Genomic DNA, 19,772 nt, shown 5'->3' with positions numbered 1-19,772 from the left:
TGCCATCTCTACATATCAAGATTTCCTGGACCCCGCTGAGGGTCACAAAAATCAATGACTTCCCTTCCTGCTTGATCCTGTAAAGAAGTTGTGGATGCAGGCAGAATAGGAGGGAATGCACAAATCAGTGAGAACCGATTCCAGGGGAATATCAAGGCATCCGTTCCGCATGCTAGCGGATCCCTTGTTCTTGATACAAAGTTGTCAATCTTTTTGTTGATTCGGGACACAACCAGATCTATGTCTGGGATCCCTCATCCTTGACATATTGACAGGAAGATATCGGGGTGAAGGAACCATCCTCCTAGGAAAAACTGTTTGCGACTCAAGTAGTCTGCCTGCCAATTTTCTATTTCTAGAATGAAAAACTGGCGATAGGCAAAGTACATTGTTTTCTTCCCAAGATAGGAGAAGATTCAACTTGTTCTGGGCCGCACAACTTCTTGTGCCCCCTTGGTGATTAATATAGGCCATGGCTGTGGCATAAACGGATTGATTTCTAGCAGGACAATACCTTTTAACTGAACGTTCAGGCCCTCAGAACCAAGTGTTCTGCCTGAATTTTTTAAAATGTTAATGGGCAAGGCCATGTCTGATCTAGGCCACTTCTCCTGGTCAGCTGCCTCTTTCAGGACTGTCCCCCCCAACCTAAACTAAAAAAAAAAGTTTGCATATGTTGATACTATTTCCCAGGTACCTGAAAGAAGGTTTTTTCCCTTCGCAGATTTTTCGATGTTAACCATAACCTGAGGCTCCGGCGCACTCGGACTAAAGCACCTAGTATTTCCAGGTGGTTTTTCATCTGGGTACTAACCGGGCCCGACCCTGCTTAGCCTCCAAGATCGGACGAGATCGAGCGCCATCAGGGTGATGTGGCCGAAGGCTTTGGGATATAGAGCTTGAATTCAAGTTTCAAGCCGATAGGATACTGCTTTGCAGTAGTCTAGAATGAGATTGAGCATAAAGAACGGTCTCAAATGAAGCCACCATCTTTCCCGACAACCTCACGCAAAGTTGAATAGCAGAAAAACATCTTGCTTCGACTACCTAGATCAGTCCTTTATGGCGCTGATCTTAGCCTGGGGTACGAATACCCTCTTCTGGGTGTACCTATGATCAGACCCAAGTATTTTCTACGTTTTAAAGAAGATTCCTCCTAGATTGAGAATCCGACCTAGATATTCCAGGTAGTCGAATGTGGTGACCATACTTTTGGTCTAAGCGGGCTACCGACTGGTATAACAAGAACAGATCGACTAGGTAAACCATAATCGTTATACTTTGGGCTTCAATCTGGCTAGAAAAGAAGCCAGAACCTTGTACTCGAGGTGTAGCAGCTAGATCAGAAAGCAGAGCTACACACTGAAAAAGATTTTCCACTTTCCATATTACTAGTGAACGAGGAAATGGGCATATGGAGATATGCATCTTCATGCAAAAAGGGGGAGATTATATTCTGCAATTGAATTTGATTTTTAAGATCTAGAATGTCCATTTGGATTTAACCAAATCCCAATCTCTGCTCTTACATGGGGCCACCATGAACAGTTTTTCCAAAAGATGGACCAATGCTAGAGAGAAAGATTTCTTTTTTTTTTTTTTCTCTGAAACCTTAGGAATGCTTGATCTGAGAAAACAAGGAGACAGAAACTCTCGGAACTCCAGTTTGTATGTTGGAGCTATTGAGGAAGTCCCTCATTCGTCTTGACATTCCTTCTGCCAGATCCTTGAGAACTGTAGAAGAATTCTCCCTATTGAGCAAGCAAGCGAGGGCACCTCCTCATAAGGAGGCTACAGTATCTTGTAGGCTTCCCCCCTCATGACCTCTTTTGTCCCTGGGGTTAACCTTGAGGATTACCCTTTGAACCTGACGGCGGAGGCCGTCGTGACTGCCTGGAGGCTGATGCCCCTGGCACAGAAGAAAGAGCTTTGAAACAGAAAACACATTTACTCCTTCACTTAAAAGGCAAAAGGGGTATCTTTCTTTTGCTAGAAATTCTTTGGATATATCCAAAATATCCCCAGAGAGTTGTTTTACCGCAAAAGGGAAGACTAGCCAGGAGCTTCTTGCATGACGCTTAGCGAAGGCGCAATCTGTCATAGCAACTATTGCAAATATAAAGCTGCCTCCTGGACCTGTCAGACTTACTCACAAAGGATATAGCAGCATTAATTGCTGGTATACCCTGCTTAGTGAATTTTCTCTACCATAGGAAAGTATGAAAACTTTTTAGAATGGAAAATAATACTTATCTGGGTGATCCTCCAGATACAAAAAAAATTTTCCCAACAAGAATGGACAGGAAAAAGCATACACAGCTTGAGGAGGCTTTAGCGTACCCAAACACTCAGTTAAGAGCACAAATGTGGAGCGGATCATTCAGCAAGAAATTGTACCATCAATCTTACAGATAGTGAAAGCTGACTCTCCCGCAATTGACACCTCGGAAGAGGAGTCATCAGCCTCACCACGTTCCCCTGAGGGAATCTTCTTCTCCTGCCTCTGGTTCCTCAGTCTGAGGGTCTTAGGAAAATGGAAGAGAACCTGTCGCATCTTGACCATACTGGGATGCGATTAAAGTCGCTAAACTTCTTTTAAAAACCTACCATGGCTGAGGAAAAAGAGTAAAATGAACAGGGGCTGCAGTGTTGCAAATATTTCATGGCCCCTATGCTCAGGGGAGGATGTCATTTGAAGAGTAGGATTTCCAGAGCTTGAGGGAGACCCTTTTAGCGCTTTTTTTTTGGGGGGGGGGGGTGTTTCAACTCCCCCTTCTGAATATAGCCCAATGCACAAAGCAGAGGTACTACCAGAAGAAATCGCATCCATTGCTTGAGCAATAGTCAGCCACTGCCATTAACGCTCAGCCTGATGCCATAGTAAATATGTCAAAAAGAATGTTTGTCACCAACCTCTTTCATGCCCTTCTATGCTCTTGTGTCCCTCCGCAGCTTGCAGCAATAACACTAGTGCTTTTAAAAACACTCTTTCCTGCGCTGGGCGTTGAAGGACGCCAACACAGCTCTAAGCCTTGCCCCCCTCGGTCACCTACGGCCCCCCCTCCTCTCTTTCAAGCAAAGAGTTTTCCAGAGCGTGAGCACGGTGCCTCTGATCCTATGGGATCTTACAGAGAGGGGAGAAAATGGCATGGTGAGACTCGAAGCTGCCGGGTAGTGCGGCGTGCTGTTCGTTTTTTTTTTTTTTCAGTGCTTCTTTCTCTTGAAGAGGGGTAGCAAATTGCACAGGTGGGGGTGTCTGGTGGGGAGGAAAACACCCCCCAGACTTACCGGGGGTCTGCTGCTACTGGAGAAAATGGAAGCTGCTGCTCCGGACACATCGTGAGCTCTCTGGAGGAAGTGTGAGAAGGTATGTGCTCTATACAGCCCCCCATGGTGACACATAGACATGACAACATTTACTAACTTAAAGGAGACATTCATAAGAAAATTCAAACATTTCTTAGAAAAACGCCACTTACCTTTCCCGCCGCAGGGTTTCCTGTGGTAAAACCAACCGACCCAATCTTCACCCTTCATAGTGGGTCCATTAAACCTTCAGGAGCCGGGGATCCTCGAGGAAACACAATCCTGTAATAGCACCACCACCAGTAAAACTTTATGGCCTTAATACCAAAAGTACTGGATCCCGGGGTCCAGCTCTTTAAAAAGAGAAGCGTTACAGGCAAAACCTTGTTTCTTCGGATACGAGGCCCGGGTACCATTCAATTCGGCCTAAAAGAAACTTTGAATGGATCCGGCTGCATGGCTAGCCCCAGCAAGGATTGCTCCAGGGCAGCTCAGCACAGCACATCTTCACTCGTGACCAACACCTTTAGACACTAGTGAGAAAACTGAGATACTCCCAGTAATGGGAGGGGTTATATAGGGAGTGCACTTTTTATCTTAGGGCGTGCCAGTGTCCATCACCTGAAGGTGCCCTATAACCCACATAGTAATTACTATGGCTCTGTGTCCCGTGATGTACGATAAGAAATGGTTCTTCATAACATTGGCTGTATGTTGAAGTTGTTGTCCTGCTGTAGGATAAGTTTGGGGCCAATCGCACGCCTCCCTGATGGTATGGCATGATGGATAAAGTATCTGCCCGTATTAGTATTAAGGACACAATTGGTCCTGACCAAATCTCCAACTCTATTTGCAGAAATTAATAAACTTATAAGGAACCTCTGCATGCTTCACTGTTGCCTGCAGACACTCATTATTGTATAGCCCTTTGGTAAACAAACTGCCTCCTGCTACAGCCAAATATTTCACATTTTGACTTATCAGTCCAGAGCACCTGCTGCCATTTTTCTGCACCCCAGTTCCTATCATGCATAGTTGAGTCACTTAGCCTTGTTTCCATGTTGGGGGTATGGCTTTTTGGCCACAATTCTTCTATGAACATTGGTTCTGGTCAGACATCTCTGGACAATAGATGGATGTACTGGTTTCTGCCAGTTCTGTGCTGATGCACTGCTGGACATCTTCCAATTGTTGAAGGGAAGTAAGCATGATGTGTCAGTCATCTACTGCATTAAGTTTCCTTGGCCAACCATTGCAGCTACGGTCCTCAATGCTGATAAATACAGACTGATACTTATCCATCAGGGAAGTGTGAGATTAGCCTCAAATTTATTCTGCAGCAGAACAACGACCCCAACCAGACAGCCAATGTTATTAAGCACTATCCTCAGTGTAAAGAACAGAGCCCTAAACTCAACATCATCAAATCTGCCTTGGAGTACATGAAGAGAGAGAAGTATTTGGGGCAGTCTACATCCACAGATGTAGCCAAGATGGTTACTTCTCCATGATGTTTGGAGAACAAACATCAAAAACTGTGTGCACCTAAAAGGTGCCTATGGAAGTCTAGTGTGTTCTGCCTGCTGACAATCCAGGGAGACGTGGGGGCCTGCCCCTGACCTGCAAGGTCTGACATGTGCCTAGCTGTTTGAACCTCTCCTGCATGTTTAGGGGCTACCAGTTGAGAGGAAGCAGTTACCAGCATATTGCCTTTAAAGGGGTCCATGCAGGTGAGACTCATTTCATCATCATCATTTCATAACGTGAGGGAAGGGCTCCCATTTCTTCTCAGTAGTACCTAGGTGATGTCCCAACTGGGTCTGAACCAGAACATCTTCTGAAACCACCAGATACAGGGAACAGCATCCTTAACAGCTGAATGATTGCACCGGTGAATACCTAATTCAAAGATTCAGACATGCTTAAGAACTAGACCCTCAACAGCAGAGAAGAGATGAAAGAAAGAAGACTTCTTTGAGAGGATGACTCTCTAAACACCTGACTCTCCTGCAAGGGAAGAAAGTAGAAATAACTCCATATATGATGAGCATCTTTGCACTGAGGATTTCTGTTGGTTATCCTCACCTACAGGTGACCAATTTATAGAAATTCCTACCAGAACTGACATCCACTTACTGAACAACATGGTATTGCAGCATATGCTCAGGTCTAGGGTTCATGCCTTATTTTCAATAGTGACTGATGCAGAGCCTTATATCTGACCCACTTTATAAAGTACAAAATATTCTGCTCCTAGCTTCCTCTTTACTTTGCTCATTTAACTCACTTATCTGATAAATAAACGCCTTTTCTGACAGAAAGCTGTTCAGGAGCAGAGTACTTTATTTCTAAAGAAATAGGTCATAGTGGAGGATTTGCTAAGGGCCACAGAAGTGAAATGAAACCTTGAGCCTTTGTAGTGCTAAACGATACACCCATTGAAAAGAATGCATTATCATTTCTGTGTAAAAATGTTTTTTTTTTATTTCATTAAAGTACAAAAAGCATATACAAATTCTTCTCTATACAAACTCATCTAAAAGAAACCTACAATATATTATATGTACAGAGATGTATAAAATAAAACTATCCAATACAAAATCCTGAGTAAAAAAAAAAAAAAGTGCTCATTACAGTAGTAGATAAATTAAGCAATGTAACATCTTTTATTGAAATATTTAGACCTGTTTCTGTGTTTTTTCACCACCATTTCCATCCAAAGCAAACAAAATATTCTGAGAATTTTGGCTCGATTCTATATCCATCTATGGCCAGTTTTAGGGCATACAAAACAAGTGCAAATAGAGAATTGTTCCCCTCCAACCAATAGTATTGTGTCTACACCCATTTCAATTTATGCTGTTTGTTGGTAGGTAGTAAAATAGTCTAAAGTTTTTGTGTAACTGTTATAGTCGGCTGTCCAGGATTGCAAGTACAAGGGTGGCAAAAGCACAGATTCTGTCTTGAATGAGAGGCAGTCTTTTATGCACACGACATGCTTGATAAATCTCTCATTTATTGCTCTTTAGTCTTTTGAAAGTTGGTGTGGATTAAAGGTGTTTTCTAGACCATTACAGTTGATGTAATTGCAGGTTACCTTCCTGCTAGTGTAAGTTATGGTGCTGAACTCATAATTTTCTGGAAGTTGCTGTCTTCAGCAATCCACATTAGCTGGAATGTCTACATGAACCCCAAACTGCTCTGAAAGAGCTTTAAGCTTTTCCTCCAGCAGTATATTCTTTTTAACCTCTTCATTGTAATTATACTTCAGATCTTCAATCTCTTCAAAAAACGAAGGATCAAAGTGTTCAAGCTCATTTTTCAACTTTTTGATTTCTTCCTGAAACAAAACAAAAAAAGTTCATGATATACTGTATAATTGCTGCTAGAATATAGTACCTGGTAAAGAGCTTCACTCAAGATTAAATTAATTTTGGTGGAGAGTGTAATAGTCTTGCATGCAAATAAAACCTTACCCAAACGCCATTCTGCCACACGTTCTTTTCCTAAATTTTCTCTCCCTCCCTTAAGATATATATAATTTTATTTTTCCCATAATGCATTGTGGGAATAAGAGGCATTACCTACTTGGAAGTGTATATATTCTTTATAACAGATACCCAGAGTCCATTACTTACATATTTAATCTGGTTGTAAAAAAGCCACAAATCATTCTAGTTCAACCAAGAGAAAACTTACCTTGTATTTAATTAATATATGGCAATCAAGCATACACAGTGCCTTGAAAAAGTATTCATATCCCTTAAAATTTTCCACATTTTCTCATGTTACAATCAAAAACGTAAATGTATTTTAATGAGATTTTATGTGGTAGACCAACACAAAGTGGCACATAATTGTGAAGTGGAAGGAAAATGATAAATGGTTTTCAAAATTGTTTACAAATAAATATCTGAAAAGAGTGGCATGCATTTGTATTCAGCCCCTTTACTCTGATTCCTACTAACTAAAATCTAGTGGAACCAATTGCCTTCAGAAGTTACCCAATTAGAAAATAGAGGCCACCTGTGTGTAATTTAATCTCAGTATAAATACAGCTGTTATGTGAAGCCTTGTTAGAGAACCTTAGTGAACAAACAACATCATGAAGACCAAGGAACAAATCAGAGATAAAGTTGTGAAGTTTAAAGCAGGGTTAGGTTATAAAAAGACATTTCTCAAACGTTGAACATCTCACACAGCACTGTTCAATCAATCATCTGAAAATGGAAAGAGTATGGCACAACTGCAAACCTACCAAGACATGACCATCCACCTAAACTGATAGGTCAGGCAAGTAGAGCATTAATCAAAGAAGCAGTCAAGAAGCCCATGGTAACTCTGGGGAAGCTGCAGAGATCCACAGTTCAGGTTGGAGAATCTGTCCACGAAACAGCTATTAGTCGTATACTCCACAAATCTGGCCTTTATGGAAGAGTGGCAGAAAGAAAGCCATAAAAAGTCCCATTTGCAGTTTGCGAGAAGCCATGTGGGGGACAAAGCAAACGTGGAAGAAGTTGCTCTGGTCAAATGAGGCCAAAATTGAACTTTTTGGCCTAAAAGCAAAACGCTACATGTGGCGGAAAACTAACACTGCACATCAGCCTGATCACACCATCCCCACTGTGAAACATGGTATTGGCAGCATCATGTAGTGGGGATGCTTTTCAGAGTTGAGGGTAAGATGGATGGAGCTAAATACAGGGCAATTTTAGAAGAAAACGTGTTAGAGTCTGCAAAAGACTTGAGACTGGGACGGTTCACCTTCCAGTAAAACAACCACAGCTACAATGGAATGGTTTAAATCAAAGCATGTTCATGTGTTAGAATGGCCCAGTCAAAGTCCAGACCTAAATCCAATTGAGAATCTGTGGCAAGACTTGAAAATTGCCATTCACAGACGCTCTCATTACACTGAACTGAAGTCTGAATATTTACTTATCTTGCACCATTTGAACTGTGCGCTGTCACTCATATATGTTTGTATTATTACTAGTTACTTAGCGCTGCACTGAAATTCTTACCACTATTTTGCAAAGGGGAAGAGAGATGCCACTCTAGGAAGTGTGTCTGGTAATGTAGCTCTCCTCAGAACAGGAACAGCAGGTGCTGGCTATGCATAGGTAATTTGATGAAGGGAAGATTCTGAACAGCCGCACTCAAAATCAAATGCCTTTATTAAAAAAAGGAGGTAATAATCCAAAAAGTACAAGGCACAGCAAACAACAGATCACAGGAGCTGATGCGTTTCACACTTTCAAAAGTGCTTATTCATAGCTCAGCTCCTGTGATCGGTTGTTTGCTGTGGCTTGTACTTTTTGGATTATTACCTCCTTTTTTTAATAAAGGCATTTGATTTTGAGTGGGGCTGTCCAGAATCTTCCCTTCATCCCACTATTTTGCAAAGAAGAATGGGCAAAAATGTGACTCTCTAGACTTGCAAACCTGGTAGAGACATCCCCAAAAAGACTTGCAGCTGTAATTGCAGTGAAAGGTGGTTCTACAAAGTATTGACTCAGGGGGGCTGAATACAAATGCACTACAAACTTTTCACATATTTATTTGTAAAAAATGTTGAAAACCATTTATCATTTTCCTTTCACTTCACAATTTTGTGCCATTTTGTGTTGGTCTATCACATAAAATCCCAATAAAATACATTTACGTTTTTGACTGTAACATGACAAAATGTGGAAAATTTCAAGGGGTATAAATACTTTTTTCAAGGCACTGTAGATGAAAAAACTATTAATCCTTTAAGGGCCTGTTCGCACATCTATTTATGGTATTGCATACCAAAGCACATTAAATGCATTGGTGAAACGTGGTTTCATTCTAAATGGCACTCCAACAGTCCTGTGAACTAGCACGCACTGCCACCTTGATAAGGGGCTACAGGAACATTCTTTGTTAGTTTAAACTAAACCACTTACTGTAGCAGCTAAGAAGGCCTTTGCTGCCATAAGGGCCGGATCACACCATGCCTGCATCTGTGCGATTTATTTGCGGTTCTGTGCGATTTCAGCCCATTAATTTTGAATGGGCTGAAACTGCACCGTATCAAAAGTAGTGCATGCACTGCTTTTTAAAATGCACTGTAATCGAATTGCATGGTAGAAAAATACCGTGCGGGGGAAAAACGCACTACATTTGCAACCTGCGTTTGGAGTGTTATCTTTTTATTGACACCTGCTACAGATCGCAAATGGAGTGTGTTTTGCATGCGGTTTGAATCGCTCAGGAACGAACAGCGCATTCAGATGTGAGGAAGGTGTGAAAACTTAACCCACCAATTTACCTGTACCGATTGAGGGTAGGCTGAGATAGTTGTTCATCATGTAAATGACCCCTACCAATGTAAGCTCCATGAGCAGGGTCCTCCTATTCCTTCTGTATTGAACTGTATTTTAATTGTACTGCCTCCTCAGTAGGGTAAGGATGATCTTGTCTGTATATCTGGAATTTCAATACTTGTGGCTATTTTAAGATTTAGATTAAACTCTATTTATTTCCTTCCTTTCTATCATGTAAGTGCTTTGTTTTACCTTCAAGTGCTGTTTCTCCAAATCTGAAGTCTTTATGTGTGTTTGCAGATCCACTACTTCTGCCATCAGGTTGTGTACTCTCTCTCGTTCAAGTACCTCATCAGACCCTAGAGAACAGCATGGAAGAGCAGTTACATCCAGTCATTCACGTCTAGTGTAATATACAATAGAGAAAGCAGATGCCATTCTTGTAGCAGATGGGAAAAATAATGCCTGTGTTAATACTTCACATCCAGATGAAATCCAGTACTTCCTTTATATGGATTTACCATTAAATGTTGAATAGAGCCTGTCGTCTTAGTGTACCAGAAAAATCCCCTGGCAATGGCCCCAGCAATAAGGATTACATAGTAATCTGACCTTTTAACACTATTTTTAGAGAATACATGCTGAGTGTCTGGGTTAAAAGGGTCCCGTAGGGTGGTTTTCATTATAATATGTAATTTCTTAACAAATACACAATTACATTGTGGCACCTCCCTCTCCCTCCTATTCCTTAACACATGCAGAGCCTACCTATTATAATCTACTGTAATTCTTAGGTTATGGTCATCTAACATTATGTTCTCCTCAGGTATTAACTGCACGGAGGCTTCTGAAGAACAGAAGAAATGTATTTACTTAAATCGAGAGTAAACCGCAGCTGGGGAAGAAAAAAATCCCTTGTAAGGCAATCTCATAATGTGCTACTTGCATCCCTGGATGCCTTTCAAATTTGCTGCTATTGTGGGTTTTAGCACAGAAAAGGTTAACGTTGAGGTACTGCGTGTTTACGTCATTCACTTTCCTTCCAATCGGCATAGAGAAACCATCCTGCTGCTGTTCCTACTGCTCACCTACAGACTGGCAGCTGGAATCCGTCTTTAAATCCCAGTGTGAACTAGCAGACTTTGCCTGTGTTGGCAGTAATCTGTCAAACTGTAGCAGAAAGAAAGGATCTCTCTTAAAAAGCATCTCTCCAGTGCTGGGTAGACCTCTGTCTAATTAAGTGTGTGGAACAAACGGCAGGAATCTTCGCTTCTTTTGTGTTGGCTTGGTACAAATGTCCCGCATAGGTCTGAAAGTCCATACAGAGCACCTCAGTTTCAATGCTAGGAAGCTAATGCTACATTTATAGAACATGTGACCTGCTTAATCTTTGAGTGATGTTGTTTTCTTTGACCTATACTGGATATTATGATTAGGGAATGCCAGAGCGTAATCCTGCCTTAACGCAGGAGGTCTAGGGAGAGGTTGAAGAAATTCAGCCCTTCTCCTTTATCTACGTTTGCAGTAGGTGCCCACCCCCAGCCCCTCAGATTCCCAGAAAGCCCATAGGGCTCAAAGTAAGAGACCAACTAAGCCTTCTGCATGAAGGTGCACCCCCACTTCAGGAAGCGGATTGTGAACCCAGGTGGGTCCTTGGGTAGTTTGCATATTTCAGTCCCCATCTCTGTTGTCAATGGTCTAGGCTTTAAGCAGGCCAATGGGTCTGACTCTGGATTATACCAGGTGGTCCCTGGTATCCACTTGCCAACCAGTCACATACCTGGTACATCACTGGACTTCAAGTGGTTGTACCAGTATAATGGTAGTTTCTTCGCTCCCTTCATTCATTGAAGATCCTCTATCCCTGGGGCTAGCATGTGGGAAACACAGATGAACCCTTAAAATAACTTTCTGGTCTCAGGCAACCTATGTTAAAAAATGACTATATCTACAACTCATATGTTGGTGTGATGGTCAATGGGAAGAACGCTCCTACTATTGTGAAAAAAAAAAAATAGAACGCTCCTTGAACTTGTGGTCATTTGGAAGAACACTTTTTACACTTGTGGTCATTGTGAAAAATTACCTCCTTACAGATAGCTAAAAAGATTAAGTGTGTCAGTGGGAACTTATTTGGGATGCAGATATTGCTCATTGCTCAAGGAACCCTTAGCAACCTCTGGAGGAGCCCTAGCTGAGACACCTTGGTCTAGAGTGAAACTGGCTAGGCGTATGGTACTGCCGAACAGGAGGCTACCATAAGGCCCAAAGAACCTCATGCAATTATGAATTGAAGGCTGACTTTGAGCACATAAGCAGAGGGACAGAGCAGAACCAGGACTGAAGCAAGCACATTGGTAAAGACCCAGGGTGCCGTGGACAGGCCAAACTGAAGAGTGACAAATTGGTAACGTGCCCATGGTAAAATACAGATAGCATTGATTAGGAGGAAAGGTGAGGATGTGTAAGTAGGCACCAATGTGCACACAGGCCCCCTTATAGAAGGAAGACAATGACCAATGATCCATGTGGAACTTTTGAACTCATAGGAAGTTAAGCGTTTTCAGACCCAGGACTGGCTGAGTGCCTTTGTTTGCCTAAGAAACATTGGAGGAACCCTCAAACTGTTTCCTGTCTGAAACCAAGTAAACTGTTGAATAGCAATGTGAAGATCCGCATGTTTTTTGGGGAAGATGGCAAATTCAAGAGCAGGAGGCAGAGTCCAAAACTCTTTGTTTGTAGCCCTATGGTAATGACTCACTGGACCCAAATGTTAGAGATTTCTTGGGACCAGAAATCCCAAAAAGGCAGATACACTCTGGAAAGTGGGGGCATCTCTTAAATGGAAAGAGGGCCAATAGCCAGACTATGTTGGTTTAGAGGTTCACATCGATCAATGAAAATGTACTCCAGGTTGTTGACTTGAAGCTTGAGGCCTGAACATTTCCTAGTCTCAGGAGCGGAAGACTTACCTGAGGGAGCGGAAGCATTTTTCTGGGGGAGGAGAATACTCTTATTACCAAGTGATTTATTTATTTAGTCTAAGGAGGTACCAAATATTCACTCTCCCTCAAAGAGCATCCCCTTGAGATGCTTTTTATCCTGGAGTTCCATTGACTAGCACTTGAGCCATATGATTCTTTACATGTGAACAGAAATTATGCTCATCCAGAATATCTGGTGAAACATATCTGCTAAGCTACTAAATGTTATAAATGAGGCACAGAGATAATTAATAGTAGTGAACAAAGAACACAAGTGTTTCCTGGAATTAATTCCAATAGTAACAACATAAAACTGGAATATCTATAAAGCCGTAAGGAGGTTATTTTTTTTTTGCATGTGGCTGTTTTGAGGCAGGCCCATTTCCCAATGATGAAAGTGCATTTTAAACCCACTAATGGAACAGTGAGCATCCTCTAGTATGGCTTAGAAACATCCTGAGGAGACAAATAATGAGGGTCTGGAGAAATTGTACTACTGATTAGGATTACCTGACCCAGTCGCAAATCATTAAAAATAGATTTGTGGATAAAGGTTACTCCTAGGAGACATTGGATAAAACCATTCTGGATGTACTGAACATACCTAGAGACCAGTGGGGTCTATTTACTAAAGGCAAATCCACTTTGCACTACAAGTGCACTTGGAAATGCAGTCACTGTAGATCTGAGGGGCACATGCAAGGAAAATAAAAAACAGCATTTTTGTTTGCACATGATTGGATGATTAAATCAGCTGAGCTTCCCCTCAGATCTACAGTGATCTACAGCGACTGCACTTACAAGTGCACTTGTAGTGCGAGTGGATTTTCCTTTAGTAAATCAACCGCAGAGTCTGAAAGATAAAAATCATGAAGTTGGAGAAACTCAGCATAATCAACAGTGGAGTTGAAATTTCCAACTTTCATTCGCAGTATAAGGACATGCATTTACCTGAAACTTGTTGGGCAGAGCTATGAGCGTCATGTCACACCGTGTATGTTTCAGGAGCATTGTTTATTACTTTGATACCCAGTTTTGGGATACATTTAGATTGGATTATTTTATATGGTACTCTGTTACTTGTGGAAACTTTTACAATAAATGCTACACCCAATGGTCACATAGTGTGTGGTGTTTTATGAGTAAAAGTGAGGAGTGCTGTCCCCAGAAGAGGAGAAATGTGGAGGCGACCAGTTCTGTGGAAACAGTGATTGATGCCCATATACACTTGATGTAAATGCCTGTTTGCTGCTCATCAACTGGCAGCACATCCTTGCAGTGGGTTTCATCCATTTGGTGGAAGGAAATTCACATGGTGTTGATATTGTACTGTGGTGACAGATGTGGATTATTCACTTGCACTTTTGGACTATTTTATATAAAGTGGGACTATAATTGTATCACATTTTCATATTGATTAAAGCGCTGCAATTATTACTGTATATTTACACAGAAGTTATTTGTATATCAATGGTCATTGCTAGTGGCTTCTAACACAGTGGTCATCAACCCTATCCTCAGGGCCCACTAACAGGCCAGGTTTTATGTATTACCTTGGGGAGATGCAGACTAGAATACTGCAATCACTGAGCAGCAAATGATATCACCTGTGATGTATTTCAGTTATCTTGCAAACCTGGCCTGTTAGTGGGCCCTGAGGACAAGGTTGATGACCACTGCTCTAACACATTTTAGAGCTGACTGGATATTTTTTTTGTTTATGTTCGGAGAGCTCTAGCCTCTGGGGAGTGGTGTTAAGCACTGGGGCACTTGTTGCATACATGTAAAGAATATGTTTGGGACTGCTTATGATGAACTGACACTATTTTCACACTTAAAACACTGGTGTTTATTCTTTGTTCACAACTATTTATTATCTCTGCGCATCATTTTTTATAATATTTAGTTGTTTGTGTTGCGATAATAGGATTTTTATAACAGCTTACCTGTAAAATCCTTTTCTTGGAGTACATCACGGGACACAGAGCACCATAGTAATCACTATGTGGGTATACAGGCACCTTTAAGTGATGGACACTGGTATACCCAATACAGGAAGTTCACTCCCTATATAACCCCTCATCCTACCAGGAGTACCTCAGTTTTTGTAGCAAAGCAATATACCTAAACCCCAGAAAGAGGGGAGGGACCTCTGTGTCCTGTGATGTACTCCAAGAAAAGGATTTTACAGGTAAGCTGTTATAAAAATCCTATTTTCTTTATCGTACATCACAGGACACAGAGCACCATAGTAATCACTATGTGGGACGTCCCATCGCAATGCTATTTGAGGGGAGGGAGACACAACCCGTAGGGCACCCCCAGACTTGAGGACCTATACTGCTGCCTGCAGCACACTGCGCCCAAAGGCGATATCCTCATGCCTTCTTACATCCACCTGATAAAACTTGGTGAATGTATGTACTGAAGACCAAGTTGTGGCCTTACAGATCTGAGCCATGGAGGCCTGGTGACGCACTGCCCAAGAAGCACTAACCTCCCTGGTAAAGTGTGCTTTGACTTGAAAAGGTGGAGTCTTACCCCTTAAATCATAAGCCTGAATTATAACTTGCTGAATCCACTTAGTGACAGTGGATTTCGACGCTGCCTGTCCTTTCTTAGGGCCTTCTGGCAGTATAAATAAGACATCAGTCTTCCGGATCTGAGCAGTCGTCTATAAATAGACCTTGACTGCTCTCACCACATCAAGACAATGTAGTGACTTCTCTTTCCTGGAACATGGTTTTGGAAAAAACGATGGCAGGACAATATCTTGGTTCAGGTGAAAACCTGAGACAACGTTTGGCAGAAAACCTGGACGAGGGCGCAGCACCACTCTGTCCTCGTGAATAATCAAGTATGGCTCTTTACAAGAAAGAGCAGCCAATTCTGAAACCCTCCTTGCTGAGGATATAGCAACCAAGAACATTAACTTCCTTGTCTGAAGGACTAATATGCTGTATCGGTTCAAATGGTTGTTTTTGCAACACTGACAAAACTAAGTTTAAGTCCCAAGGGTTCAAAGGTGATCTAACTGGTGGATTAAGCCGCATCACCCCTTGCATAAAATCCCGGACTAAAGAATGTGTAGCAAGCGGTCTTTGAAATAAGACAGATAAAGCTGAGACTTGGCCCTTAAAGCGGGGGTCCACCTATCGTTTTTTTTTTTTTGGAGTTCATTCACAAACTTTTCTTCTCATGATTATCTACTCACATGTTCTGTGTAATAAGTCCGCCTGTGTCCGATTTAGTTGTAAAGAATAACTTATAAAAATCACTGAAGGCGGTTTCCATCTTCATTGTGGGCATTTGAAGCCCACAAGCATGTATTTCCTGGATGTGAATGCTGTGCTCCCAGCATTCACTGAGATTTTGTGATGACGCTGTTGCACAATGCATGCTGTGAAGCCTAAGACTAGCTCCCAGGGGACTGTGGGAGGTCTGGGAGAGGCTAGAAACACGCCTACTCCCATGGGAGGAAAACCAAGAAGTGCTAAGAAGATTAGAAAAAAAAAAGGTAATTACGGCGATTTAAATTTTTTTACACAGCATGTCAGCATCTAGGCAAGGAAGAGAATGCATAGAGATAATGTTAAAAATTTGGGTGGAACCCCACTTTAATAGTACTCAAGGCCAACTTTATCTCGACCCCTAATTGTAGAAAGGCAAGTATTCTGCCTATGATATACCTCCAAGGGTGTCAACCCTTGGATTCACACCAGGAAACATAAGCCCTCCAGACTCTATAATATATATACTTCCTTGCATTAATCAAGGTAGAGATAACTGACCCGGAAAGCCCACGTTTCTTCAGAATGTGGGTTTCAATAGCCAAGCCGTTAAATTTAGAGTTCGTAAGGTAGGATGGAATATCGGCCCCTGTGAGAGTAGGTCTGGTCGTAGTGGAAGGGACCATGGATCCTCCACCGCCATCTTTACGATTTCTGCATACCAGGACCTTCTGGGCCATGCTGGGGCTACCAGAATTACCGGATTTCTTTCCAGCTTGATCCTGCAAAGAAGTTGTGGCAGCAATTGAATAGGGGGAAATGCATAAATCAGTGAGAACTGATCCCACCACCAACGCATCTGTTCTGCATGCGAGTGGAGCCCTCATCCTGGACACAAAGTTGACCAACTTCGTGTTGAACCTGGACGCCAGAAGATCTACGTCCGGAGTCCTACATTTCTAGAAAACAGCCTGAAAAATGTCACGGTGAAGAGACCATTCCCCCCCCAGGGAGCGGACTTTGGCTCAAGAAGTCTGCCTGCCAATTCTCTACTCCCAGAATGAAAACTGCTGATAGGCACGGAACACTCCTTTCTGCCCAAGGATATGGTTCACCTCCCTCTGTGCTGCGAGACTACTGGTGCCCCCTTGGTGATTGATGTAAGCCACAGCTGTGGCATCTTCGGATTGGATCCTGACAGTACAACCCCGTAACCTGAATGTCCAGGTCTTTAGAGCCGGACCTGCTGCCCGGATCTCTAGGATGTTGATGGGCAAGGTCCTTTCTGTCCTTGACCACTGTCGCTGGACAGTTGTTTTTTCTAGCACGGCTCCCCAACCTGAAAGGCTGGCATCTGTCATTACCACCTTCCAGATAACTGGTCTGAAGGATTTTCATTTCAGCATATTCTGGGTTAGTAACCACTAACTGAGACTTTGGGACACCCTTAGGGACAGTCGCATTGGCAAGTCTAAAGCTTGAATCGTTTCGAGTCTTGAATCGTTTCGAACAGTCTCGAATGGAACTGGGCATAGGGAACCGCTTCGAATGAAGCCACCATCTTTCCTAACAACCTCATGCAAAGGCGAATGGAGGGATCCCCTTTCGACCTGACCATCTGCACCAGCTCTCTTATGGAGTTGATCTTTGCCTGAGGCAAGAACACCTTTTTCTGAGCTGTGTCTAGGATCAGACCCAAGTACTCCAGCCTTTTTAGCGGTTTTAAGGAAGACTTCTCTAGGTTGAGAATCCAACCTAGACTTTCCAGGTAACTGGTTGTAATGCGCACACTTTGTTCCAAACGAGCCACCGACTGATCTATTAGCAATAGATCATCTAGGTACGCCAAAACTGTTATGCCCTGTGCCCTTAATCTGGCTAGAGGTGGGGCCAGAACTTTTTGTAAACACCTGGGGTGCTGTAGCTAGCCCGAAGGGCAAGGCTACAAACTGTGAAAGATGCTGTTCTTCCTGAACCGCAGGAACCTTTGGTGAGCGGGAAATCTAGGGACATGCAGATAGACGCCAGACGTTCTCCTCCTTGTAGGATAGAAACCACTGACCTGATTGACTCCATGCGAAAGCAGCGGATCTTCAGGAACTGATTTAGATTCTCTAGATCTAGAATGGGTCTGACATCTCCATTCGGTTTTGGTACCGTAAAGAGGTTTGAATAAAACCCCAAACCTTGCTCTTCTGTGGGGATTTGTATGATCACCCCTTGAGCCAGTAATCGGTCTAGTGCCGAAACAGAGATTGCCTTTTCCCTGGATCTTTGGGAATGTTTGACCTCAGAAAACGAGACGGTGAAAAGTCCCGAAATTCTAGTTTGTACCCTAGAGACATGCTGGAGATGACCCATCTGTCCTGAATTTCCTCTTGCCAAACTTCTGAGTATTGCAGAAGTCTTTCCTCTGCTCTGGCGAGGGGGGGCTGCCCTTCATAATGAGGTTTTAGAATTCTGTTTTGCAGGTTTCCGCCCCAGGACTACTTCTGTGCCTGGGCCTGACCCTGAAGCTTTCCTCTAGATTCTGACAGCAGAGGCTGTCGGCCACTGCCTAGAGGCGGATGCCCCTGGCGCAGGAGAAAGAGTCCGCTTGAATGAAGGGCATTTATTCCTTCTCTTAACTGGCAAAAGAGTACTTTTCCCACTTGAAATTGTTTGGATGTATTTATCCATAATCATCCCCAAATAGCCGATCCCCATGAAAAGGAAAACCAGTCAGGAGCTTTTTGCATGGTGCTTCGGCTGACCAATTCTTTAAACCACAGGATTCTACACATGTGTACTAGCACAAACGCAAGGCGGGACGCCTGGTGAATAGAATCTTTAATGGCGTCTATGGCAAAACATAATGCTCTCGGTAGTTTGGCCAAATCCCGGGCTTGCTGTACAGTAACCTCTTTAAGGGCCTGTCTAAACTGGTCCTTTAGGGATTTACAGATGCCTATTGCAGCAACTGCAGGCTGAGTAACAGCACCTGCTAAAGAAAAAGAGGATCTTAACAGGAATTCCAACCTTTTATCTGTTGGATCCTTAAGCATTTGAGCATTGTCTACTGAACAAGTTAGGCTTTTATTCACACTGGAAATCGCGTCAACTGCTGGTAATTCTATTTTTTGGTGAATTTCTCCTCCATGGGTTAGAGTACTGTGAATCTCTTTGGAGGGAGAAAATTCTTATCCGGGTGATCCCATTCAGCATAAATAAGCTGTTCTAGTAATGCATGGACAGGAAACGCATGCAAAGGCTGTGAAGGTTTTAAGGAACCCAAGGAAGAAACCAAACTTTCAGCTGACTCCGTTAGGGGTAGCTTGAAAGTGGAACGAACCATTTCTGTAAGGGACTGTACCAGCAATCTCTCAGATTGCAAGGCTGGAAAGGGTTCATCCACCGTTGTTTCCTCTGCAGAGGAGTAATTGGTTTGTTTTTCCTCCTGATCGCCTGAGGGTAACACCTCATCCTCTACCCACTGTCCCCTTGGCAAAGGGTCTAAGGTGGGGGAGGGGGATCTAACACGCTAATCTTCCCTCTAGGCCCATCAGGGCGGAGGAAAAGGCATCTTCAGTCACGTATACAGGGACTGAGATGTGAGAAGCAGCTGCACCACCACTTTGTTCCAATGACTCACCCTGGCTTGCCATATCTGGTATTTCAGGCAAGGATGACAGTGTGGAGGCACAACTGGAGTTACTAGCGCCTGGTTGTGAAATCTTTGGTACCTTTTTGGTCTTTGTGGTGTCTTTTTTGGCATGCATAGTCCTAAGCACAAAAAGCAGAGGTACTATTTAAATGCACTAATCGCTTAGGAATGCCCTTTGCAGCCCTTACGTGCCCCACTGCTCCTGTGTCCCGAGTGTAGCCAGGCTTGCTTCTCCTCGCTATTAGCCGAGGAGACTGCTCCAGTTAAGTTCTTAAGCCTGTGCTTGCGCTACGTCCTACACACAGCGCCGCACCTA

The 19,772-nt window shown here is 42.9% G+C and overlaps 2 protein-coding genes across 2 annotated transcripts in view; one reads left to right on the top strand and one right to left on the bottom strand.

Annotated features, from left to right (window-relative positions):
• The window catches only part of RLIG1 (RNA 5'-phosphate and 3'-OH ligase 1), a 33,299-nt gene extending 22,762 nt beyond the window's left edge, over nt 1-10,537 (top strand). Inside the window, exon 8 of the transcript XR_012242857.1 lies at nt 10,426-10,537. The gene's annotated coding sequence lies outside the window, so the exon portion shown is untranslated. The remainder of the gene's footprint in view (nt 1-10,425) is intronic.
• The window catches only part of CEP290 (centrosomal protein 290), a 318,271-nt gene continuing 304,321 nt past the window's right edge, over nt 5,823-19,772 (bottom strand). Inside the window, exons 52-53 of the mRNA XM_073620204.1 lie at nt 9,852-9,958; nt 5,823-6,646 (exon numbers count right to left, since the gene is read on the bottom strand). Coding sequence (XP_073476305.1) covers nt 6,461-6,646; nt 9,852-9,958 — 293 coding nt within the window. The 3' untranslated portion in view covers nt 5,823-6,460. The remainder of the gene's footprint in view (nt 6,647-9,851; nt 9,959-19,772) is intronic.

The sequence above is a fragment of the Aquarana catesbeiana genome, linkage group LG03 (genome assembly GCF_042186555.1).
Source record: "Aquarana catesbeiana isolate 2022-GZ linkage group LG03, ASM4218655v1, whole genome shotgun sequence".
NCBI classification, from domain to species: domain Eukaryota; kingdom Metazoa; phylum Chordata; class Amphibia; order Anura; family Ranidae; genus Aquarana; species Aquarana catesbeiana.
Note: the sequence above shows the minus strand (reverse complement) of the source record. Positions and strands in the feature narration are given on the sequence as shown.